Source organism: Caretta caretta, chromosome 9 (assembly GCF_965140235.1).
Source record: "Caretta caretta isolate rCarCar2 chromosome 9, rCarCar1.hap1, whole genome shotgun sequence".
NCBI classification, from domain to species: domain Eukaryota; kingdom Metazoa; phylum Chordata; order Testudines; family Cheloniidae; genus Caretta; species Caretta caretta.
In genome coordinates, this window is record NC_134214.1 from 74,430,671 (window position 1) to 74,457,860 (window position 27,190).

Sequence of the window (27,190 nt, forward strand, 5' to 3'; positions counted from 1 at the left end):
CTAGGTCCCTCTGTATCCTATCCCTGCCCTCCAGCGTATCTACCACTCCTCCCAGTTTAGTATCATCCACAAATTTGCTGAGAGTGCAATCCACACCATCCTCCAGATCATTTATGAAGATATTGAACAAAACTGGCCCCAGGACCGACCCCTGCGGCACTCCACTTGATGCCGGCTGCCAACTAGACATGGAGCCATTGATCACTACCCGTTGAGCCCGACAATCTAGCCAACTTTCTACCCACCTTATAGTGCATTCATCCAGCCCATACTTCTTTAACTTGCTGACAAGAATACTGTGGGAGACTGTGTCAAAAGCTTTGCTAAAGTCAAGAAACAATACATCCACTGCTTTCCCTTCATCCACAGAACCAGTTATCTCATCACAGAAGGCGATTAGACCTTCCCTTGGTGAATCCATGCTGACTGTTCCTGATCACTTTCCTCTCATGTAAGTGCTTCAGGATTGATTCTTTGAGGACCTGCTCCATAATTTTTCCAGGGACTGAGGTGAGGCTGACTGGCCTGTAGTTCCCAGGATGCTCCTTCTTCCCTTTTTTAAAGATTGGCACTACATTAGCCTTTTTCCAGTCATCCGGGACTTCCCCCGTTCACCACGAGTTTTCAAAGATAATGGCCAATGGCTCTGCAATCACAGCTGCCAATTCCTTTAGCACTCTCGGATGCAACTCGTCTGGCCCCATGGACTTGTGCACGTCCAGCTTTTCTAAATAGTCCCTAACCACCTCTTTCTCCACAGAGGGCTGGCCATCTATTCCCCATGTTGTGATGCCCAGCGCAGCAGTCTGGGAGCCGACCTTGTTCGTGAAGACAGAGGCAAAAAAAGCATCGAGTACATTAGCTTTTTCCACATCCTCTGTCACTAGGTTGCCTCCCTCATTCATTAAGGGGCCCACACTTTCCTTGGCTTTCTTCTTGTTGCCAACATACCTGAAGAAACCCTTCTTGTTACTCTTGACACCTCTCGCTAGCTGCAGCTCCAGGTGCGATTTGGCCCTCCTGATTTCATTCCTACATGCCCGAGCAATATTTTTATACTCTTCCCTGGTCATATGTCCAACCTTCCACTTCTTGTAAGCTTCTTTTTTATGTTTAAGATCCGCTAGGATTTCACTGTTAAGCCAAGCTGGTCGCCTGCCATATTTACTATTTTTTCGACACATTGGGATGGTTTGTCCCTGTAACCTCAACAGGGATTCCTTGAAATACAGCCAGCTCTCCTGGACTCCTTTCCCCTTCATGTTAGTCCCCCAGGGGATCCTACCCATCTGTTCCCTGAGGGAGTCGAAGTCTGCTTTCCTGAAGTCCAGGGTCCGTATCCTGCTGCTTAACTTTCTTCCCTGTATCAGGATCCTGAACTCAACCAACTCATGGTCACTGCCTCCCAGATTCCCATCCACTTTTGCTTCCCCCACTAATTCTTCCTGGTTTGTGAGCAGCAGGTCAAGAAAAGCTCCCCCCCTAGTTGGCTCCTCTAGCACTTGCACCAGGAAATTGTCCCCTACGCTTTCCAAAAACTTCCTGGATTGTCTATGCACCGCTGTATTGCTCTCCCAGCAGATATCAGGAAAATTAAAGTCACCCATGAGAACCAGGGCATGCGATCTAGTAGCTTCTGCGAGCTGCCGGAAGAAAGCCTCATCCACCTCATCCCCCTGGTCCGGTGGTCTATAGCAGACTCCCACCACTACATCACTCTTGTTGCTCGCACTTCTAAAGAGGATGGATCTAGACTGTTCTCAGTGGTAGCAGATGACAGAACAAGGAGTAATGGTCTCAAGTTGCAGTGGGGGAGGTTTAGGTTGGATATTAGGAAAAACTTTTTCACTAGGAGGGTGAAATACTGGAATGCGTTACTTAGGGAGGTGGTGGAATCTCCTTCCTTAGAAGTTTTTAAGGTCAGGCTTAACAAAGCCCTGGCTGGGATGATTTAATTGGGGATCGGTCCTGCTTTGAGTAGGGGGTTGGACTAGATGACCTCCTGAAGTCCCTTCCAACCCTGATATTCTATGATTCTGTGAACTCTATTGGACACTAAAAACCATTGACTAAAAAGACACACCAGTTTTACAGTTCATTACAACAATTTGCAATATATCGTACTACCTGCTAAACCTTAGCTACCCACTCTATTTGAAGTGGTGTCCTACAGCATGTGCGAAACCCTTATGCTTAATAACCTTTCCCACTTTGTATTTAGTTCTGACACTCTGGCTACTTTCTCCATACCTGAAGAAGAACTGCAGGGACTTCTGGCAGATTCATTAAATCTACCAGCTGTGATAGGCACTAGATTATGACCATCATTCGTATTTTGGCAAATCCCCTGTAGGAATTTCTGAACTGCAGTTTGTATGAACCCCACAAACACTGAGAACAGACTATTCAACTAGGAAAGTGATTTAAAATATATTTAATTTTTTAAATATTATTTTTTCCTCTTTACCCTGGGTATTCAGCTCCAGCAACAGTCCCAAGCTTCTAGATATTGAACCAAAGATAAACCATAGCTTGAAAGCATAAACACAATCATTTATCATAACTCTTGAAGCTTACAAAAGTGGCTCTTTAAAACGAGAGATTTAAAACACACTATAAAAATAAAACTAAAAAGTTCTTCTCAGGGTTAGAAAGCTTAGCTTCCTTTTAACAACACGTGTTTAAAACTTCTTGCTTTACTAATTTCTCCTACAAGCACCAGAGGTAAATACAAATGTGCTTTCAGTTTGTTTTCACTTTTTCTTTACTCTGCAAGGCCTTTTCCTGTGCTGCTGCTTTATTTTTTATTTTTTTTAAATTTTCATTCTAAGTTTTCAAACAATTTCTCAAAGCTGTGGAAAGCAGACACAATGGTCCCATCATGAGCGTAAGAAGAAAGTTTAAATGGTACTGGAATCTGGCGTGCACACACACATTACCTGATGTTCTAACTACAGGTCATTGAACAGTATGAGTTTATGAAAGCAAGCCAAATCCATATTACTGGCTCACATTTCAAACACAATTCAGGTTTCTCTTTGATTCTATATTAAGGTAAAAGCCTGTGGGATTTACTTGCTCAGGGAGATGATAAAAACTGAATGATAACAGTATTAATATGGAGTCTTACTCTTCAGTTTTAATTTGGTGACTACTCTTTCGAGCATTGTGCAGGTTATAGTGTCTGATTGTACAGTATACTGGAAATATGCTACAGAGACAAATGATCTACTAAGGTTTCTCCAATCTTATCAGGAAACAGAATGACATTTAACTAAGGCCCTGTCCATACCATGGTTGAAACTGTGCCACCTACCACCATATTTAAATACCATTGTTGTTGGCAAGCCCTAGTACTGTTTACTTGATTAGCATGGACTGGGAATTTTTTTGAGGACTGTTCTTGAAACAAAAGCAATGCAAAGCATTTGGAAACCTGAATGTCCCTTGCCTGGGAGATCTCTGGATTGCAGAGAGTAGCAGGCTCTGTCTCTTCCCCACTCCCAGTCCTGATGTAGGGGGCATACTGGGAACATTTCTGGGGAGGGGTGTGGTCATGACATCATATACTTCAGCAAGTCCCAGCTGTTGAAATCCCTTTGACAATCATCATTGCAGTGTGGCATAATTTAGAGAACGCCTCAATCTGACTTTTGTAGTTCCAGGAATCACTGGGGAATGCAAAGATGGCTTGTCTTCTTCTCTGTGCAGTTCCACCGAGAAGACCACTGATGCAGCTAAGGACCTAAACTTGCTTCTCTACGTATAGTATACAATGGAGTTATAACATGATTGTAACATGCTCTTCAGAGGCAAAATATACCCTGTCTACATTGTAAGAGAAAAGCATGCTTATAAATAATTGCTGGTATGGATTCAACATAAACAGAAAGAGAGGCACTAATAATGATACTCTTTTCTTCTCTAACTGTTGCCTTCTATCAGAGTGTCTCAAAGCACAATACAAAATCCCCCCCTCTCATTTTTTAACTTGTGTAGTCTAGAAAAAATATAGCATATGCATATTTACTTATGCAGAAATTGTGACCACAGAACTTATTCCACTGAGAAGTTGGATGTGATGTTTAAATCTTTATCAGAACATATGTGAATTCTGCAAGAATTTTTCACTCACATTAAAACAATACACCAAATGAAACAAGCTTTTCTCACGTGCTTGTAAGTTTACTTCAAAAAATATTACAAACCTAGATCAAGTTCCCTATTCTTTGGGTGGTATTTCTAATACAAAACTTAATTTTGCAAATGAACCCTATCTTTATAATGAGCCAAATCAAAACCTCAAGTCCAATTATCGCCAAACTTAAAGTTTGAAATCTCCATCTGGACTTCTGCTGCTAGTCTAAAATCTGAGTAGTACTAAGATATTTCCTGAAATATCTTGAGGAACCAAGTGAAGACACTTTCCGAAGATTAAGAGTGAGACAGAAAAGGAGATGCATTTTGATCAATATTTTCCTATTATCCTAGAAGACTAATTTAGGTATGGAAATACTTCTCTGAGGGAAGGAAAAACGAGAACATGAAACAATGTCTTTTAAAAAAGTAGTATTCTATAGGTTTAAGTTTCTCCTCCAAATATCTTGGATTTAAGGGCTTTCCAGATTTGCTCTCTTTGAGAAAGTCCAAGAAGAGAAATTTCTCATGGTTGCCCTCAACGGCCTAGTAAATTCTTTGCTGCCTAGTCCTGTCTCTAAAGAGATTGTGTACATATGTGGAGATATGCCAGTCCCATTTTAAGGTTTTTAGATATACCAGTTGTGCAGTTAGTCAGGCTTGCATAGAAACCAGTTCTTATACTTAACCATAGATGGCTTGTGGTATCCACTGACTTTGTAGCAAAAATCCTGCTTCTGTAGTGTAGCCAGTTATGCGGTCATATTCTTATTAGTCCTTTGTTCATATATTACAAATAAATGCCACATATCAACCAGATTCACCAGTGAGCATCCTTAATTTCCAAAACCAAATTCGCTGGCAATTCTAATGTTTTTTTCCTATGGGAGTAAGTCATGTAGAGTGGGTGCATCCAGGCTATGTGTCCTCCCAACAGCCAACTAAGCCCCAAACATGCAGGAATGCCAGGAGTTTAGGGAAAGCAGGCCATATTGGATCCTCTCTCCTCTTTCATTAACTTCAGGATTATCTTCATGAGTGGCATTGGTTTAATGCTTTCTATGGAGAAGAAGAGGTGGCAGCATTAAGTCCCAGAAATGCATTTTTCTGAAATCTCATTTAAAATTCAGCACCTTGCTGTTAGTTTCTGCTAGTGCTTTACATGGGGGCTGCACAAACTAAATTAGTATAAGATAAGTACAGTAGGAGAGAAACAACACCGAAGAGAACCTCTCCAAGATGCACAGTGTACACCTTATTTACTATTAAAGTTAGTTCCTGTGCAGCAAAATTGTCATCAGGTAAAGAGTAGCATGTGCTTAGGTTTACAAAGTTATATATATTACCTAAAAAAATCATTAGTGGAAGATTCTTGTGTTTTTACAGTTTCCCAGAGGAATGCAAGTACGTTGCACAGATTCCAACTCTGCTTTTAATGAGTTTGCCAGAAGCCATTTCTTACAGTGTTTATCATAATTTCTTTCAACAATAATTCAAATGCATGATGGGAAGTGGAAGTCAGAAAGTTGAAGCAGAAGGGACAAACCTGATACTTGTGATTAATTCCTGACAGTAATCGGTGCAACTATTTAGAATTATTCCAAGTGAAACAAAAGACTAAGGATCAAATTGAGCCCCAAACATTCATATGGGCTGCTGACTGACTTCAGTGGGAAGTGTATGCATGTCTCAGAGGACAGAACCAGCCTCTTAGGGAGTGCCCTGTCTGACAGAAAGGGTAATTCTTTTCACTGGTGACAATGACAGGGAAATGTTGTCACTCTCTCAACCAAACAAAAATAAAAATCAATACAAAGTATTACAAGTTACATATAAGTGTATATCTATTTATAAATATGCTCAGGACATACCATCTTAAAGATGTGTGACCCCAACAAGAAAATAATCTCTACTGCACTGAAAAGAAAAATACCACAAATACAAGAGTAAATTGGCTTCCAGTATGTTTCAGTAATGTTATTCTAAAGTTCACTGATCATCAATGTTCATCTTTAATAGATACAAATATATTTATAGCTCAGCAACTCTTTTACAATGTATTATGTACAATACTTGATTTCTACATAAAAACTAGAGTTTATTATTGTTACAATATCCTGCAATCATATTTAGCACTAACCATCCTAGGATCTGAAATTGCATTGCAAGCATTAACTAACTAATCCGCACAATACCTTTCAAGGTACTAAGTGATTATTTACTTTAATACAAGGTTAAATTAGGGATAACATTTCATTTTGCAGATGCTTTCATCTTCTTACAATGCCTTTTCAGGCAATTCCATAATATTTTAGTAATTCTGCAAGTTGTAGGTAGGAATCTCTCTAAGAGACTGTAGGTAGAGACTAATAAGTGAAAGTAGGCTCTATCTCCCCATCCATTAAACTTTTTTAAAATAATTTTTACACACAATCTTGTGGCTTTGAAGTAGATAATGTATTAAAAAAATCTTGTACCTTGGATCCTGAACATTTAATAATACTAACATCCAGTTACTATTCAAAGCAAAAGCATATTTCTATCAACTTTTGGTCCCAAACAGGTCACAGAGTGATTGTGAGTTGGTAAATAATAAAGGGATACAATTTGTTAATCCAGTCAACTTCTGAAGACCAAAGCAATCAAACATACCATGAGTTGGTGTCTTTTCTCTTCTCCGAACTCCTGTGGTTCTGCCTCTCTCATACTCAGAGACCATTGGATGGCCCTCATCTTCAATTAATGTGTAATACTTCCCACTTTCATGCTCCAGAAAGTAGCTAGGTGACTCGGAGCCTTTCATTCCAGACTTTCCATATTTGCTGATGTCATCACAAGACATTATTCCAATTTCATCCCTAAAAATATTGACATAAAATAATAATCCAAAGAGATATGGGGAAAGGATCACTTAATGATGAAGACCTAAAGTGGACGTTCTACTTCCCACTCTGTTCTAAACAATGGTGCGTTGTCATTAGGATACCATTTATTATGTGAATGAGAAATTTGATATTTTGCACTATTTGGCAGTAACTGAAAAAAAAAGTGACTGTACCTGCTGCCAAAATAGAAAGCAGTGCTGACCATTTTTTTAAATTTTCTTTGAAAGCAAAATTATTCATTTCAGCTAATTATTTTAGTGTTTATCAGACTTACGGGACAAGAAGTACTCATTTTTACAAAACATAGTATAGGCATTGACTATAATCATAAAAGAAAAAACTTTGTTTCCAATATAAATTCCTAATGTGCTGATCATCAAAGACTCTGTACTTAAATTTTACACCAAGTTAAAGAGGCAACAAATCTCAACATTGTCACTGTGGAATAAGAATAGTTTTTTACCCGACATTAACCGTGTTTCTCTGAGATATTGCAATTGGTGTGAATCCCACTAAAGATCTGCAGGTGCCTCGAAGACCCGAGATCAAATTATTTTGAACAGCAGGATCTGTTGTGGCCATACGTGCAACATGTGCATCCTCACGCTCGTATGTGAGGGCATAAAAGGTGGAGTGATGCAACCCTTCCTCAGGTCCCTCACAATTCCTGTGACAGCTGAGGATTCAGAGAGTGGGGATGGAGGGTGGGTCAAGGCATTCACGTTGACATTATCTTGGATAACCCATTACCGTAGGGTAAGTAATAGTTCTTTCTTCTTCAAGTATATGTCAGTGTGGATCCTACTGTAGGTGACTGGCAAGTAGTGTCCCCTCTGGATGATGGGTGAGGAGTTTCAGCTGCGTTAGTCAAACACATATTGTAGTACCACCTTCCTGAACTTGGCATCTACCCTGGTGGGTAAGTCCACTGCATAGTGCTGTGGTCCTTGAACTGGGAGGCACAGAGGAATGTTTTGGGCTGGGTGCACTGGGGTTCTGTTGATGTAAGCCTCTGAAAACACCCAGCATATGTAACTTCTGTATATCCCCAGGATTGCAGAGTGGCCTATGAGTCTTTTAGTGAATGGAATGTTCCATGAGTTCTGCTACTAAAGAACTCCATCCTTCAAAGGGCAGGTCCTGCAGGGCTGGCCCACAACATTTTGGCACCTGAGGCAGGGAGCTCAAATGACGCCCCCATGCTCCCTCACTTGGGCCAAAACTTTGAAAAGTCTCAATTCTGCCTTCTTCCTATTCTACCCCTCGCATGGTACTGCTCTGCTACCTACCCCAATAAAGAAGAACTAACAACTCAAAATGACTTGTTCAAAAATTTTAAGTAACTCTTAACTTCCAAACGCCTGAACAGCAAATGTAACTTTTCTTGTCTGCATCGTAAACACTGGCATTTGTATCTGTTTGAATAATCAAAGTGGTGCTTTCTGTGCCTTCTTGGTTGCAAAGATTTGAACTGCTTCCTGAAGGTACAGTCTGGACCAGATCATGCTCTACTGAAATGGTTGCAAGGCCGACCAGCCTCTCCTGTGTCATTGTGGAGCGTAGATGTGTTTTTATTAACTTCAGCTTGGAGAAGCTGCGTTCTCCACTGGCAACTGTTACAGGAAGTGTTAGACGTATGCACAGAGCAACAATGTATCTTGAAAGGGCTTTCAGTTCATCACCTAAATCACTCGCATCAATATCGAGCATATCATCATGTGTCAACACTCTCTCTAGTGCCCTGCATTGCTGGTGTAGGTCGTCTTCTGGTATAGTGAGGAGTTTTGGAATATCATACAACATCCAAAATATACTGCTGTGTTCCTTGAGCTGCATGAAACGTTCTTCAACGGACTGTATTGCACAATCTAGCACCTGGTTAAAGAATTCAATTTTGAATGATTGTTTGGGGTTTCTTATGGGATCATCCCATGCCTCATAATCAAAATGTCTTCTTCTTCGGTGACTCTTGTATTCTTGAATGGGTGGGAAAATAGCTTCAGTGTGAAGTTCCTCTGTCAACTTCTGTGTACTCTTCAGAACGTTTTGAAATCCTTCACCTGATTGGTAGGACTGTAGGTATGACTTTGCTTTGTCCAGTTGTTCTATTGCTCCAGATATATCAAGGTCAACACTTTGGAGTCTCTTGCTTACAACATTTATTTCAAACAGTATGTCATGCCACAACACTAAGCCACACAGAAATTTGAAGTTATGTATGTTTCTGGTGATTCCATTTCCCTCTGCCATTGTTCTCCCATGAACAGTTCCTGTCATAGCATTATCCTCCATAACGGCAACTATGGCATCATCTATCTTCCCAATTTGGTGTTTGATAGGCTTTATCGCCTCCACTTGACTTTCCCATCGTGTGGCACTCAGTGCTTTCAGTGCCAGAGAGGATGTTCCCAGATGTTGCTTCCCCGCACAACACAGGTTTGTCATGTCCACTCCATACCCTCCAACATCTTCAGAGTTCACTTAACTCTCTCACGCTTCTCACTCTTCAAGCCATGGGTAGGTGACCTACTCCCAATATTACCACTATCTTCTATCTTCAGGAAGAGCATCAAAGTAAAGCTGTTGTTCTCACAATCCATAGGAAACTTCTGCAGAACATCAGATTTCCTGCCCAGTCCAATTCAGAAACAGTGGGGTCCTCAACACTGCAAGTTTATCTTTCTGCTAATGACTGAGCTAGCTTCTAACTCATTCTAGAGCTGAGAGATGCCTTAGAATGCACTGGTACTATCTGAAGGTATTTTCTGTGGATGGGGAAAGGGAGATTTACCCTTCCTGGTCCCCTGAAAACAAAAGATGAGGAATCATACCAGCTGGCCATCCCTGAAAAGCCAGAAAGGGCTTATCTGGCTGCCTCCTTAAAGGCGGCAGACAGGGGTTGAGGGACTACTACATCACTACTAAAAGTGCAAGCCTCTGAGTAAGACATAAGAGTCTCACCAAAGTCAATGAGACTTCTCACATGATTAAACCTATGCTCCTGGTTAAGTGCTTTTCTGGACCAGGGTCTAAAACAGTGTCATCTCCCAGTCAGTTGTTTAAGTAGAAACAAAAGGTGCTATGACATTATTAAAAACAAAAGTCACTCCGAATTTTGGTATCCTGGCTAACATATTCCTTCCTCTTAATTCTGCTGCACATTAGCTAGCAATTCAGAATAGTGCTAGACTTTCATGGCTGCATGGAGGATGATAGTTATGACATTTCCTATATATAGCCACTCCTTTACAGCTTTTTATTTTAATTAAACGCCTTGTACAACATCTTGAAATATTTGATTATACATAAAGTGGAAGGAAAGAGTAAATTGTTTCTGTTTTAACATTGTCTGAGAATGCTCAGATTCACTGGGAGATTTACCTTGGACCATAAAGTCCTGACATGGGAGAGAGGATGAAAATGTCCTGGAGAGCAGAGCTGTCAATTTTTGAGGACATGCCCATTGTGCTGGTTGGAGTTGTGGAGCTGCTTGTTGGACTGGTTGGAATCACAGGCTGTGAAAGAGAAACAAACAAATTAAAAATGAAACTCATCATTTCCATGCTACATTTCAGTGGTGCTCTCACAAAGCTAAACTGTGTTTTCTTAGCGGGGATCACCATTCTCTTGGCTGCTCTCTCTTTTGGATTAGCCATAATTACAGCTTCTTGCAGAAGGGATGTTTGTTGAAATTTCCCCCTGCTTTTGTAAGCATTGCAAGACCAAAGTTATTTGGTGGAAGAGGCTGAACTAAAGCAAACATATCTGTATTAGAGTAGCAGCCGTGTTAGTCTGTATTCACAAAAAGAAAAGGAGTACTTGTGGCACCTTAGAGACTAACACTGTATTAGTGTTCAAGATGTCTTTTGGAAAGTTTTAAAAATTGTAAGTCAAAAAAGTATGATCTTTAAACTTCAAAACAACAAGCAACAGATTAGAGAATACTTAGAACACTGGGGTATGTTAAACCCACCCAGTGCTGCACTGCGGGATAGCCATTATTAAAATACAAGTAAGTAGCACGTGGTTTATGTTCTCCAACTGATCACCCCCCCGTACTAATTAGGGTGGCCACTGGTGCATGCCCAGAACACTGGACATTCTGGTACTTCTGAAAACGGCATTGACCCTCCCCTGTCTTCATGACCGCACCTCTGCTGTCATGATCTCGCACGCATGGTTCGTGCAAGTTCACACCAGTGGGGCAGAGTGGCATGCTCTTCAAAATGACAGCCTCCATCTTATGAGGCAAAACCAAATACAGTTTTATACCAGTACTGGACAGGGGACAAACCTGGGGGGAAAAAACAGGACTGTCCGATTTAAAACTGGAGAAATGGCCTGCCTATTACTAATTCAAGCAGATATTTCTGTACTTTCAATAGTTCTCCTCTCTATTCCTGTGGGAACACAACACCCATAAGTTTAATGTATAGTATTTATTCCCTGCTAAAAGGGGTGGAGTTGCTCCAAAAGTTGAGATTTGTCAGTGGGAATGGAATTAATTATATACAGAAGCTAGTTGTTTCCAAATAGGATTTTCTCTTGGCTGTATCTGAAGAGGGAATTTCTATAGTGGAAATGCTTTAATTGTATCCCATGCTTTAATTGTATTTAATTATAGACTGTACAATACGGATGCTAAATGAAAGAGTTCAGAACCATAATATTGGGGGATGGGAGGGAAGGCTTCTTACCACTCCTACCTCTCCCTTTGGGACATAACTACAGGATTCCTATGGAAACCGGATCTTTGGCCCATCCACTCCAGCTGCTCCTTATTCTTTATCTGAAAGCCTAATCCTGTCTGTGACATTTGTGGCTCCATGCCAACTGATTGTGAGGCCACAATTAATGAAATATAAATTAATCTGAGGAATAAGCAGAAACATCACCAGCACACATCTTATTTAAAAAAAGTGAAGTTCATCCCTGGTTGGAAGGATAGTATCAGATAATGTTCTGAATGGGCTCTCTGTGGGAGGTCAACTGTCTGCATGCCCATACAGGGCACTGCACACTTCCTGTATGACACAGAAATGGGCTCAGCACCACCCCTGCATTATACTGATGCACAGAGGCTATTTAGCAGTCCAAGGGCATTTCAAGATGAGCCAGAGAAGGATCCCTGGATTTGTGTTTATATTGATCTAGTGGCCTCTGTACCCCATGCAATTGGCATGGAAGGTCTACAGCTGTTAGTCCAGCCTAAGGGCTGGGGAGATGGACTACACCTCCCTTACTGCTCTTCACTGTGTCTGCATAGAGCCCAGACACTTTGGATGAAATTGATTCCATCCACATAGAGCCCAAGATACTGTTTTCATGCAAATGTTTTATTGTAGTATAAAAAGGGAAGAGAAATACAGACATTATATAGATCTGTACACTATTGAGATGTGTCACTACACAGAACTTTTCAGAGACAACTTTATGGCTCAAGGGATTGGTAATGGAATACACACCAGTCACTTGTGTGATCATTCATTAATTCACAGCACTAGTCATTGTTGGTTACTGCTAGCAGATTGCTGCTTTAAGTAATCTGTTGATGGTTTCACTCCAGTTGCTAGTGGACAGATGTGCACATAACTAAAACCACCATCATAACTGATAAACCTTTTTGGCAGTATCAGCAGAGAAATTAAGAGTTCACTAGCCTGGACACTGAACTACCCTCTCACCCCTAAAAGAATGGCTCCTCCAGCTCAGTGTTCAGGAATACTGGTGGTATACTCTAGAAAACTCTATGATTGTTCATACTAGTCTTTATGTAGATAGACAGAAGATGTCAGCATTCTTCTTGTCAGTTCTCTCTCCAAAAGTTAATTTAGAGCAATGCTGGAGATGGGAGGGGAATTAAAAAAAATGTGGAACCTGCAGTCTTTAAACTTGTAATTTTTTCTCCAAGTGTTTTTTCTGTTTCTAATTTTAGCTTTTCTAGGACTATATTATTTTTTAGGATTAGGACATCTGGCTACTTACACTACTTGCCCCTGTTTCACATACACTGATAATAGATGATGCAAAATGATTTAACACTGGCAAAAATGTAACATGAAGCCAGCAAACACAGTAAACTACAAAGCTCTTGTCTAATACAATTTGACTCATATTAGAGCACAGAAATAGGGGAAATATAGAAATGAACAAACAATATGTTAAATAATAGGCTGAATATATTACAAATGTCAGTGCAAAGGTCCCACTCACAGTTGTGATATTATTTAACTGATGTTGTGATATAAATCACTATTTGAGAAACCAAGCTAGATTTTTTATTCACAATATAAAAAGGTACAGGTTACTACCAGTCACAGTAATCAGCAATGACTTGTCTTCTCACATCTGTTTTGGGAGCCACACCCTGCAATATTACTATTAACAGGATGGTATCATTACAAGTAGTTAGAATGAGCTAATCATGCTGAATTGAGATATTATGTTAATGTCCTAACCTTATATGACACCTGCATATAGAAGCATCAAAGACTGACCCTGTGGGTGTTGCTATAGGTAATTAATTAATAAAGAAGGGCTATGAAAAAGGTAAATATAATATAAATGAATTTTAAAGTACAAAAAGTTAAGGACATATTTTAATCAAACAATTACTGGCTCCTAGATATAAGGATACATTTTCATTGTAACTGTGTTTTTCATAGATGCAATATAGTATCTCTATCTACAGACCATTGTATATGTATTTAGGGCATGGAGATATATATATATTTGGGCAGGTTGTATAGATTATTTATGTGGAAGCCTCTAGTTTGAAGACACACAAATGTGATTAAATACATGCAGCTAGTTTTCTAGCAGGCTAGACGGAAAACCAGGTGAATCTAGGAATCAGGTGGGGAATACCAGAATTATCTAGAACCACATCTTTGAATCCTGACTAAGCACTTAATCTTTCAGATGCAGATAATTTGAACACCATGTAGTTTCATTTGTGGGGGTATTTTCAATGATATGCTAAAAATTCCATCCCCCATTAGTAAACATAAAAGATCCCATAACACTTTTCACAAGAGTGAGGATTTCACTCAATGTCCTTAGCCAAAAATGTCCCCCACCCCAACTGCTGTGCAGCCTAAAACACGACCAGATTTTATGTTTACTACTCCACCATTATTTCAATAGCTTTGTTTGTACACACTATGGTCAGTAATTCTTTCAGGATTGTGAAGTATGCTACGATCTTTCAGGATGAAAGGTGATAAACAAGGATCCTAATTTTCTGTGATAAAACCCCCCCCAAATTCTGATAAAAACCCCCCATAAAAATCCACGTTTTTCCATGATTAAAATTAAATGCTGAACTTTAGTTTCTCTAGCCACAATATATATAGGTATCAGTTGAACACAATGTTTTATTGATATACAGTAGAACCCCATTTATCAAAGTCTCCATTATCGAGCTCTTTGTACTAAATGAATCACCAGACACCTGGGGCTGAAACTGGCAGAGCTTGGGTGTTCAGTCCCAGCCTGAGCTGCCTAGGGCTGACCGCCCGAGCCCCAGCCAGGCATTGAATAAGTGACACTGGTACTTCCAGTAAAATTTAGTTAATATTTAATACATGTTTTTATTTTTTCCTCTGTAAAAATGCAAATTCTGTGTTTTTCTGTGACAAACTGATTTCTAGGATCTCTGGTGACAAACAGATGTAATTAATATTTATCTGCAAGAGGTATCAGGTTTTTTAATGTCATAAGGAGAATTAACACCACGAGAGCCATACTTTTAGAACTGATCTTCTAGCTTTAGAAAACTGACTGCTCTGAAGAACTGCTTTCCAGGTGTTGTACATTCAATAATTATCAGTGATGGGTTAATAAAGGAAATCATCACACATATGCAGAGGTTGTGGGGTTACTCATGATTATTGATGGGCAGCCAATATTTTCATGCTTCCACATCTCCAAAAGACCATCTATAAATATAGACTCTGATTTTGGTCTCACTTCAGTGTAAATTAGGAAAAACTCAACTGAAATCAATGGGGTTATATTGGTTTAGAAGTTGTGTAAGCAAGAGAGGAATCAATCTGATCGGATATGTCTATGCTACAGCAGGCCCGCTGGCAGGGAGGCAAAGGGAGGAATTGCCCAGGGGCCTGGGTGATTTAAAAGCGCCCGGGGGCCCCTGGCCCTTTTAAATTGCCCAGGCAGGCTGCAGGGCTCCTAGGCGCATGAGGGATGGTACCAGCTGTCAAGGTTCCTTCCCCACTCTGAACTCTAGGGTACAGATGTGGGGACCTGCATGAAAGACCCCCTAAGCTTATTCTTACCAGCTTAGGTTAAAAACTTCCCCAAGGTACAAACTTTGCCTTGTCCTTGAACAGTATGCTGCCACCACCAAGCATTTTAAACAAAGAACAGGGAAAGAGACCACTTGGAGACGTCTTCCCCCAAATATTCCCCCCCTCCCTCCAAGCCCTATACCCCCTTTCCTGGGGAAGGCTTGATAAAAATCCTCACCAATTGGTACAGGTGAACACAGACCCAAACCCTTGGATCTTAAGAACAATGAAAAATCAATCAGGTTCTTAAAAGAAGAATTTTATTTAAAGAAAAGGTAAAAGAATCACCTCTGTAAAATCAGGATGGTAAATACTTTACAGGGTAATCAGATTCAAAACATAGAGAATCCTTCTAGGCAAAACCTTAAGTTACAAAAAGACACAAAAACAGGAATATACATTCCCTCCAGCAAAGTTTATTTTACAAGCCATTAAACAAAAGAAAATCTAACGCATTTTCTAGCTAGATTACTTACTACCTTTACAGGAGTTGTAAGGCTTGCATTCCTGATCTGTTCCCAGCAAAAGCATCACACAGACAGCCCAAACCCTTTGTTCCCCCCCTCCAGATTTGAAAGAATCTTGTTTCTTCATTGGCCATTTTGGGTCAGGTGCCAGCGGGGTTACCTTAGCTTCTTAACCCTTTACAGGTGAAAGGATTTTGCCTCTGGCCAGGAGAGATTTTATAGCACTGTATACAGAAAGGTGGTTACTCTTAGCTTTATATTTATGACACCAGCGGTGGCAAAGGCAGCCAGGTGGGCATGTGGAAGCCCTGGCAGTGCCGGAAGGGAGCACCCAGCAGTGCAGCCGGCAGCTCGCTGGCCACCAGCCAGCGCAGGTGCACACACACAATTCAGAGAAATGCCATTGTCACCTCACATAATTGTATCTTAAAAAAGTATCTAACAATATTCAGGAAGGCATCTTTGGCTTGTTTTCGGGCGGGTCAGTATATCACTTTCAAGAAGACTGGTCTCTGTCCAAAGATACAAAGCCCCACATTTAGCACATGCATACAAATGACTTTTCCTCTCAAGATCAGATAAAGTCCAATATTTTTCCTAGCAATGAAAATTTGTGTTGTATATTTTATTTCAACTTCCTCTTCCATAGCATATGTACTGTAGGCGATCCTTGGTATCCTATAAAGAATTAATTTCTTACCAGGTAGTTGAAGGCTGCTATCAACTCCCCCGTCATTCTTCTCTTCTGCAGACTAAATAAACCCAGTTCCCTCAGCCTCTCCTCATACGTCATGTGCTCCAGCCCCCTCATCATTTTCGTTGCCCTCCGATGGAATCTCTTCAATTTCAATCCATAATGTATTTATTTAATTTAAATATATAGTTCAAAATAACAAATTCTACATCTTACATTTAGGCTCACAATTTGTTTAATACTGGTGCTGTAACTGGAAAAAAAATTAACTACATCAAGCAACGCCACCACTTACGTATATTGGGTTCTAATTTGTTATCAATAGGATAAAAAGTAGTGTCATAAACCTCAGCCATTCCTTTCTACAGGGCCCATTGACTGTTCTGCTCTGGGGCCTGGAATTGCTGTCAGCAGGCCTGCACTACAATCAGGAGGTGTGACTGCAGCTTGTGTAGGCATGCCTGAGCTAGCTTTGATTTAGCTAGTAACAGCAGCAGTGTAGCCATGGCAGCATGGGCAGCAGCATGGGCTACCCGGGATCCTAGTGGGGGCTTGTATAAAGAAGGCTAACCCATGCTGCTGCCATGCTGCTGCTATTATAACTTACGCTAGCTGTGATCTAACTGGATCAAAGTTAGCTCAGGTATGTCTACATGAGCTACAATCACAACTCCTGATTTCAGTGTAGACACCCCCATAGCGGTTTTTTTCCCCGATCCACACTACTCTTTGATTCTTTCCTATGAAATCAGTGTTTCCATCTCTGGAACTATCAAAAGAGAATTTGCCTTCCTGTAACTAATATGACTTTAATAAAATCTGCTGAAAAGAAAATTATAGTATGAGAATTTGCTTCTCAGCATATGTTGCTATACAATGAAAAAACGTAGTGTATAGGAATTTAAATGAGAGAAAACTTGGAAATTATAATTACAACCAAGTGGTTGTATCAAATTTAAACAGTTTTGTCAGTTCAGTTATTTATACCCTGATCTGACAAAGTATTATCAGGTCCCCCATCAGTCCTCATTTCTCAAAACTAAACATACCCATATTTTTAAACCTTTCCTCATAGGTTAGGTTTTCTAAACCTTTTATCATTTTGTTGCTCTCCTCTGGACTCTCTCCAGTTTATATACATCTTTCCTAAAGTGTGCCACCCAGAATTGGTCACAATATGCGAGTTGAGGCCTCACCAGTTTTGAATAGAGCGAAACAATTACCTCCCATGTCTTACATACAACACTCTTGTTAATATACCCCAGAATGATATTGGCCTTTTTTGCAACAGTATCACATTGTTGACTTATATTCAATTTGTGATCCACTGTAACCCCCAGATCCTTTTCAGCAGCACTACCTCCTACCCAGTTATTCCCCATTTTGTAGTTGTGTATTTGATTTTTCCTTCCTAAGTGTAGTACTTTGTACTTGTCTTTACTGAATTTCATCCTGCTGATTTCAGACCAATTCTCCAAGTCATTTTGAATTCTAATCCTGTCCTCCGAAGTACTCACAACCACGCCCAGCTTGGTGTCCTCTGCAAATTTTATGAGCCTACTTGCTATCCAAGTCATTAGTAAAAATATTGACTAGTACTGGACTCAGGAGTGACCCCTGCAGGAGCCCACTAGATCCTCCCATGGTTTGATAGCAAACCATTGATAACGACTCTTTGAGTATAGTCTTTCTATCAGTTGTTGCATCCACCTTATAGTAAGAGCACTGCAGTGTAGGGTCAGCAGGAAGCTGGTAAAGCCCAGTAGTGCAGAGACAAAAACCTTGAGATTATCCCTTATCTTTTGGGGGGGGGGGTTATGAACACTTAGGGTGGGGTACTGAATCTCTGGTTTCTTCCCTGGAGGGAGTAAACATAACTCCTTCATGAGTAAATTACCCAATGTAGAGGAGTGGCAGTGGTGAGTTTTCTGATAATTTACACATGAGGTCCCAAGAGAAGGTAGCTTCATGCCTTGATACTTCCTCTACAGGAAGGCCATTTTAAATTTTTGATCAATGATTTTTTCCCAGGTGGACAGTGGGAACCCAGTCTTTCCCTCTAAGTGCCATGGATCTCACCTGACATATTGTATTGTGTTTTAAAAATGTTGACTGCTTGATGCCAGGACTTACTTCCTATGCTGTATTATTGAATACAAAGGGCTAAACTATTCAGTACAGACTTCCTAATCAACCATTTTCTTTCCTATTCATTTATTTTATGTTAGCAAAAAGATATACAAAACTACTTCCTTTTTTACTTCATTTTTAGGTTTTTCTTTAAATATTCATGCTCAAATTTTGCAAACTTACAGCAAGATTTGTGAAACTTAACTCAAATGAAATCTGTAAGTTTTCATACCACAACTAAAACAAAAAGAAAAGAAGCAGCACAAATGGTGAGACCTAGATTAGATTTTAAAAATTCTATCTGGGCTATTAAGGTAAGATAATTTGTTTTTTAAAAATATTATTTTTTACTTGACAGAGTGACTCTGAGTGTCTGAAACCTTTTGAGATGGAAAGTTCTTTGCAGGTTTTTTTAAAGAGAGTTTCTGCACAGAGAATATAATTTTTTTGTTTCTCCTGGGAATATGTTCAGAGTCTACTGGTACATTTCAATTAAATAATCAAACAATTATTCCAGCACTTCATGAATATTTACTTTTTTTCCTTTGATTACTTTATTTACTTGCTGCATTTCATTGCATTCTCAGTGCCAAGTAATCTAGGGACCAAATTCATATTTACACATAAAAAGGCATATACTTAAAATTGAAGTGATTTATAAATGCATAGGACTTGCAAATATTATAATTATACCTGCTGTTTTTCAGTCATGTACTACATCAATGAATATTTACCAGCTTCATAGGAATGATTCAGCAATATTCACAAGGTGTTCTAATCCTTTCTCACGGGTGTTCTTTTTGTATAGTTATTTGTTACTTTTACTAATATGGGGCCTGGCCCAGTAAACCCTACTCATGTGAGTAGTCCCATTGAAAACTGAATGGGTCTACTTGGATAAGAGCTACACATAGAAGTAAGGGTTTACAGAGTCAGACCCAGTTATGAAACCACTGATAAAAAATCAGAAAAAAAGGCTTTCCTGTAGAGGAAATGTTAAGGCATAAAACTGCTTTTTATTGTGAGTCTCACTAGTTACAAATGTCCAATAGGATGGAAGTTAAAACAGTGGGTCCCTTTCCACCCTCTTGTGTAGCAAGTATAAAAAAACCCTGTTGGCTGTTAGGGCTCTAAGCACTGCTGAGGTGCCATGTAGCTATGTGGCTTTCAACAAACACAAACTGCTATTTTAATTAGTTCTTTTTTCTACATTTATATTTTTATGCTGATAAAATAAATGATAGAAACTGAGCCAGCCCCTCAACTTGTGTAAATTAGTGTTCTAATATCAACTGAGTTATGCTAATTCACATCAGCTGATGATCTAGTCACTGTCTTCAATAAATTCTATCACCACTATTGAAACTCTGTGAATTAACAGTAAACATAACTAGCTTAACAGTGCTTCAGCTTTAAACAAAAATGAGACCAAACTATGAACCCAAAGAGAGCAAACCCATCTCTTCCCTACCATGGCACATATTCACCCATCCACCCACACAGAATGAAATCTGTAGTTGAAACCACTTCTTATTTTTCTTATGTGCAGTAATTAAAATTCATTTTCATTATGCTGGAGTTTTCCTTTAAGCAACCACTTTCAATTAGTTGCAAGATTTCCCTAAAAATATTTTCACCGAAGATACGTTTAATGAGGTATATCCATTAGTCCTCATCCATTTTCTACAGTTGGCGTCACAGCCCAGGTTGTCTCACGATGAAGACAGAATAAATTTTCTATTGTAAAATAATCTACAGTGCCACACTAAGTATGACTGCGGCACTACCAGTGTCCTGACAAGTTGTATTAAACTCACTGCGGCAGCCACTGAATGAAAATAGTTCCTGTCTTATACCGCCACAGTTTAAAAATTTATTACATAGAAAGAATTTCTCCACTTGCATCATCATAAAACAGGGAGAGTTTAGAGGAGAGGAAATTTATGAGGATATCTGGAGAGAAAAAACCCAAGCATCAGTGCTTAATGTAGTAGTATCTTCTTTGGGTCAAATTTCCACTACCAAATGTTACTGGGGCTGAATACTGCTCAGAACAGTCATGTCAAGTGACACAATGCTGAACAGGGTTCATCCTAGTCCACACTGACTTCTAAATGGTATTCAGCATTGTGCTTGTTAACACAATTGCTAGCAAGAGTTCTCAGGCATAGTAACAGTATGTAGAGTAGGCTTTTTTTCTTTGCTTTTTCCGTCTTTGCCTACTTATCTTGGTTGAGAGAAGTTTGGGCAAATATACAGAATATATGATTGCAAAGTAAAGCTGTCTGGATACCGTATCTGAACAGTGAATTAAAAAACCCTCTAATACAAAGAGAAGTAATCTCAGAGAGCTGCACAAGAACCATCAACTTGTCATTTGCCCATCCACATTGCTCCCAGGCTTGTTCTTACAACATTGCAGAAATTATCCATTACAAAAGGCACCCTGTAGCCAAATTCATATGGTTAAGGATATTCAGCTAATTAAGCCATATGACAGAGAATATCCCTAAGTGCTTACCATATTACATAGAATAGGAACTAACTATTTGTAACACAGAAGTTTCATTATGTAACTTTCCCTATTGCTGAAAGTTTTACTAGTCAGACAATGGGCTGCAATATGGAGTTCTATATTTCAAGCACAACTGACAGCAAGGTCTGTGTGCTGGGCCTACTGCCTGCAGTTGGAAGGATGATTCCACTTAGAAATAATCCTCTACATTTAAAAATATATATATAAAGTATTGTTTTAAAACTGAGTGAAGTTATCAGGGTTTATTTTTCGTGAAAAAATAGAGAACTATTTGTCTTATCTTTCTTGATAAACACAGAGCTGAAACACCTGAAATTTGGGTCAAATAGGGAAACAACATGTGGAAGCAAAGACAAATTCTTCATTAGTTTGTGAAATTTTAGATCTTCCTGAAATAAACTGAGACTCAAGAGGCACATTTTGATAACTTTGGTTTCCTCTTAGACATATGAGAGAGATGTGGATTTTTAAAATGTTATGCTAATTGAGAAACTAGCATTTTTGCTTTTAAAAACACATATTCCTTCATATATAGGGAAAACCCTTAATGATGATAAATAATAAGAATGCTTATTGTTTATACAGCACTTAAAACATTTTAAGTGCACAAGACTTAGGGCTCGATTAAGCTTTGAAGGCAGAATGGGTGCAATTTGCCTTCCCCTGTACCTGTATGTAGGTAACGGTGTGTGAGGGAGAATGGCAAGCAGCAGCATTATAGGAGCAGTCCTGACAGAAGCTGCCCAAGAGAAAAGCTGGAGCCTGGCCTTCTCTGCTCTGCAGACTACACTGTTGAGCGTCACTGGGTTGCAGGTGAACTTTCCACCATCAATGCCTATTGGGGACAATTTAGGCCTAAAGTCACTGTTTCATGTTTTATAATCAAGAAATATAAGATCTCAAAACTGCATTTTACATGTTGTTTGGCTAAAAACATCAGGTAAAAATTTAGGGGTTTGCATCTTTTTTGACCAATGTAACAGTGCTATGGAAGAGTAAGCTGGACTCAGTTATGCTTTGTGCAACACCAACAAAATTGTCAACTAAGGAAAGAAAGGGTAATTGAACAATTTTCACAGTGGAGAGGTAAATAGTGGGGTCCCCCAACGATCTATACTGGGACCTGTGCTGTTCAACATATTCATAAATGATCTGGAGAAAGGGGTAAACAATGAGGTGGCAAAGTTTGTAGATGATACAAAATTACTCAAGCTAGTTAAGTCCAAAGCACACTGCAAAGAATTACAAAGGAATCTCATCAAATTGGGTGACTGGGCAACAAAATGGCAGATGAAATGCAATGTTGATAAATGCAAAGTAATTCATATTGGAAAACATAATCCCAACTATACATACAAAATGAATGGGTCTAAATTAGCTGTTAACACTCAAGAAAAAGATCTGGGAATCATTGTGGATAGTTCTCTGAAAATATCTGCTCAATGTGCAGCAGCATTCAAAAAAGCTAATAGCATGTTAGGAACAATTAGGAAAAGGATAGATATTAAGATAGAAAAACATCATAATGCCACTATAGAAATACATGGTACGTCCACACCTTGAATAATGTATGCAGTTCTGGTCTCACCATCTCAATAAAGGTATATTAGAATTGGAAAAGTACTGAGATGGGTGACAAAAATTATTAGGAGTACGGGACAGCTTCCATATGAGGACAGATTAAAAAGGACTGGGCCTGTTCAACTTGGAAAAGAGATGACTAAGTGGGGGATATGATAGGGGTCTATAAAATCATCAAGGGTGGGGAGAAAGCAAATAAGCAAGTGTTATTTACCCCTTCACAGAACACAAGAGCCTGCGGTCACCCAAAAAATTAATAGGCAGCAGGTTTAAAACAAACATAAGGAAGTACTTCTTCACACAACACACAGCCAACCTGTGGAACTCATTGCCAAGGGAGGTTGTTAAGGCCACAACTATAACAGGATTCAAAAAAGAATTAGATAATTTCATGGAGGATAGGCCCATGAATGGCTATTAGCCAGGTTGGGGACGCAAACCTGTGCTCTGGGTGTCCCTAAACCTCTGACTGCCAGCAGGTGTGACTGGATGACGGGGGATGGATCACTCAAATTCCCCATTCTGTTCATTCCCTTTGAAGCATCAAGCACTTATCACTGATGGAAAACAGGATACTGAGCTAGATGGACCATAGGTCTGACACAGTATGGCCATTCTTATGTTCTTAAATTCTAATTACAGAATCTGTATTACTAAATTGAAAGAGGAATTATTATTTGTATTAAAGCACTAGCTAGATGTCTTACCGGAGATTGGAGCCTAATTATACTAGGTTCTATACAAACAGCGAGAGACAGTCCATGCCTCTCTGGTGCTATCTGCCCTCACTTTTGTCATTGTTTTGTATGAATGACCCCATGAATTCCTTGGGCAAGAACACTGCCATTGTTTACAGCTGTGATTTACTATGTGCACATGACATTATGTAAATAGACAAGAGTTATATGATTCCATTATAAGTATGATAAAATAACTACGATGATGCAAAATAAACATTTTAGATTTTAGATACTAGGCTAAGTATGCATTGTTGGCAGTTTTAAGAAAATCATCTTTTGATTTTTTTCATTGAATAAAGCTGATGTAGTCATTGGCAGGGGGAAAATACTGATCTCCACAATGAGTTTTTAATAATTCCCCGTAAGTATATCCATTCTTTAAATAATGAGCTCTTATATAGCTCTTTATACCTGCAGAGTATTTTCCAATAATTAATTACTCTCCATAACATCCCACTACAGCACCTCTGAGTGGCAGAGGTATTAGTATGCCCCAAACAGAAATGGAACATAGAGAGGTCACATGAATCAGCCACAGTCACAGAAAGAGTTAGTGTCAAGACCCAGAATTAGAGCCTAGGGTTTCTTGACTCCAAAAGCCAGTGGTCAGTTTATAAAAGCATACCTCTTGCTTGGAGGATTCTTCAGTGCATTAAAGGTGTAATGTCTACCATGTCCACTACTCATAAAACAATAGCGAACTGGAAAATGAACAAGGGTCGGGGAGACAGAATCCAGCCCTTTAATTCATCGGCAAGGCATCACACGCTCCTGCACGTTCGCTAATTCAGACCCTGGGTTCGTATAGAAAAATCACCACCTTTGTCCTGTATGTGGGTGTATGTGGCTACTGGATCTGTATGATCATGAACCATTTTCCCAATCCTCTTCATGACAGCCTATGCAGAACTGGTCCAGATAGTACAGAATCTCAGCCAACAGTATGAAAATATGAAAACAGTATGTTAGGCACTCAGATATGACAGTGATGGGTGACTCATTAGACAGAGATAGCTACTGCACTGATTGATGAACTTAAAAGTACACAACGTTTATTTTATAAATGTTCAACTTTTCACATACTTGCAGTAAAAATTTTAAATTCAAGGCCTCTGGTTTCACTGATTTCTTACATTGACCATTACATTAAAGGTGACTAAAAATGCTCACAAATTTTTACATCATTTATTTATTGCAGATTTACAGAAATAAACAAGGCAACAAGGTTCAATTCCACCCATCAAATATAAGTAGTTATCCCTTAGAAAAGTTGGGAGAATAGACAGAAAATATTTATTTTACTGTACTACTCAATGAAAAGGCTCTGGTGCTTACAGAAAACAGAAGAATATGGCATAAATTATATATTATAAAGGGTACTTTTTAGGTGGCATTTCATTTTATCTAGCCCATTTGCCAGTGGTTAATAATTAAGGAACAGCTTTCTGATCCCAATGTATTCACCTGCAATTTTGTTAGTGATTTCAATGGGAGCGTGGCTGTGTGATGAGAACATAAAATATAAAACTTTTAAATTAATGGAAGTTTAGGTAAAAAAAGGTTTTAACACTTCTAACATTTTTAGATGTTCTGACATGTCATGTGAATTATTTATGTTTAATATGGGCCAATACACTTACGTGTATATAATTTTATTGATTCAGTTATATAGGGCCAAAGCCCACCAACCTTACTGAAGGGAATAGTCTCATTGGAGTCTATGAAATTACTTTCAGAAGTAAGGTACTACTAAGGTGAGTGAAGGTGGCAGAATGAGCCACAAATAATATATTTTTTCCGGAAAAGAACAAGAGGAAGGTATGTAATTTTTTATTTATATGGCTGTTGAAACTGTTTTATTCTGATCTATCATATCCAGAACCTGATTAGAAGCATGGTGATGTTTATCTCACTGAAGAGAGCATGTCTGAAATCTCAATGAATGTGAAGTTCTTGTTCTAGTCATAGAAAGAAAGAGCACTCATTACAACTAACTGATCTGGTGATTTCGCAGATTAACAAGGGTACAGCCTATAGGAGATTAAAGTTCATATTCTGTACTGGAACTCTAATTTGCTGGTCTCATAGATTTATAAATTATGGAGATGGTATGTTTGTATTTCAGGGAATAACGCAACTAAATTATACACTTATATTGATCCCTTCTAGATAAACAATGGGATATCATGAACAGCAGCTCTTGATAAAGCCTTCCATCCTCACAGCCATGGGGAAAAATTGTCTTCATGGGCAATTCTGAGAGAGAGAGGTATGGGAGCAACAGAAATGATCAACCTCAGAATATGATAGGAACCCTGAGCCCCCCACTTCTAAAACCTTAATCTATGAGGTAGAAGAAGACATTAGAGTTGCATGACACGAGTTAAAAAAAAATGTTTCTCTCTCTCTGAGTAGTTTCATATCAGCATCAAGCAGCAGGTTTATACCACTTGCAGCCATAAAGAGTGTTAGCCAGTAAGCTGTTCAACCTACCAAAAATTACCTCATTCATGTAGAGCCTGATCCAGCTCCCACTGTGACCAAAAATGGGGTAAATGCACATGTTACATCAAATATTTCTGAAGGAGATGATTTGAGCTGGTGAGAATGAATATGTAGATTAAATATCAATGTCACCAACCTCAAGCATTCAAAAATCTGAGTAAGGCTCCCCAGAATCTTTAGATATGATTTGAAATCATAAGTTTTTTTTTTTTTTTTAAATTTGATTCATGTCTGCAAGCTTTTCTCCGCAACCATGAGGGCTACAAACTTCCTTTTTTAAAATGTAAGAAGAGATTTTTTTTCACCTAACCACAAGCCTCCAGGAGCTCAGGCTTTAAGAAAAACATCAGTTATTGTGAGATTCCCAAGAAAATCTTGAGAGTTGGTAACACTGCAATATTTGTCTTTCTGTTGTGCATTGTGAAAGGAGTAGTACCTGGGCCAAGTATAGGTAAATCCATGATATGGTTTCATAATGTTTCATGATGGAAATGCAGATTTCTATATATCACTACAGTAGCTTAAAAGGATTCCCAAAAGGATTCATTTTGTGAGATTGACAAAAGGGCTCTGTGATCATTTGTGCATTTCTTGGGTTTAGTAAAGAGGAACTGTGTTTTAGAATCCTGTGTGAAATAAGTCTGTGTGTGATATGTGTTACACCTACCACCACATGCCTCTGGAAGAGGTAAACCATGGGCCCAGAACATGCATACAGATGGAGCTCTGGGAGAAGGCAAGTTTCAGCTACAAGGGAGTCTGAGGAGTCAGCACTGATGCCAGGGGCTAGGCAGTGGGCCACGTAGTCACAGCTCTCATAAAGGGATACTCTGCACCTCAAGAGTGTGTCTAGAAGCCCCAAGGCCAGGGCAGAGCCTTTGTACAGGCTCCAGAGGCTTAAAACACTGAGGGATTCAGCTGCTAGATCCCCTCACAGCAGTTTGTGTCCTACAGGGAGAGTGTTCATCTGGATCTGTCACAGGATTCTATAAACAAATCATCTCTTTTATGCCTTGAGGTTTGTTTGAATTCCTGTTAACATGACCATGAGTCTCCATTAAACAGTTTCTTGGCAGACAGATTACCTCTACAGTAGAATCTCACTGCATAATATTTAGTTTCCGTGAATCTTGGGAGGGAAGCAAGGTATTCTTCAAAAAAACAAAGAATTCTTCAGTTCATGAGAGAGTCAATTCACAAGACATA

General features: G+C 39.2%; 1 protein-coding gene across 1 annotated transcript in view; it reads right to left on the reverse strand.

Annotated features, from left to right (window-relative positions):
• Positions 1-27,190, reverse strand: part of LOC125642683 (connector enhancer of kinase suppressor of ras 2) — a 545,814-nt gene that overhangs the window by 168,643 nt on the left and 349,981 nt on the right. Inside the window, exons 10-11 of the mRNA XM_075132431.1 lie at positions 10,404-10,537; positions 6,790-6,995 (exon numbers count right to left, since the gene is read on the reverse strand). Of these exons, the coding sequence (XP_074988532.1) occupies positions 6,790-6,995; positions 10,404-10,537 (340 nt within the window). The remainder of the gene's footprint in view (positions 1-6,789; positions 6,996-10,403; positions 10,538-27,190) is intronic.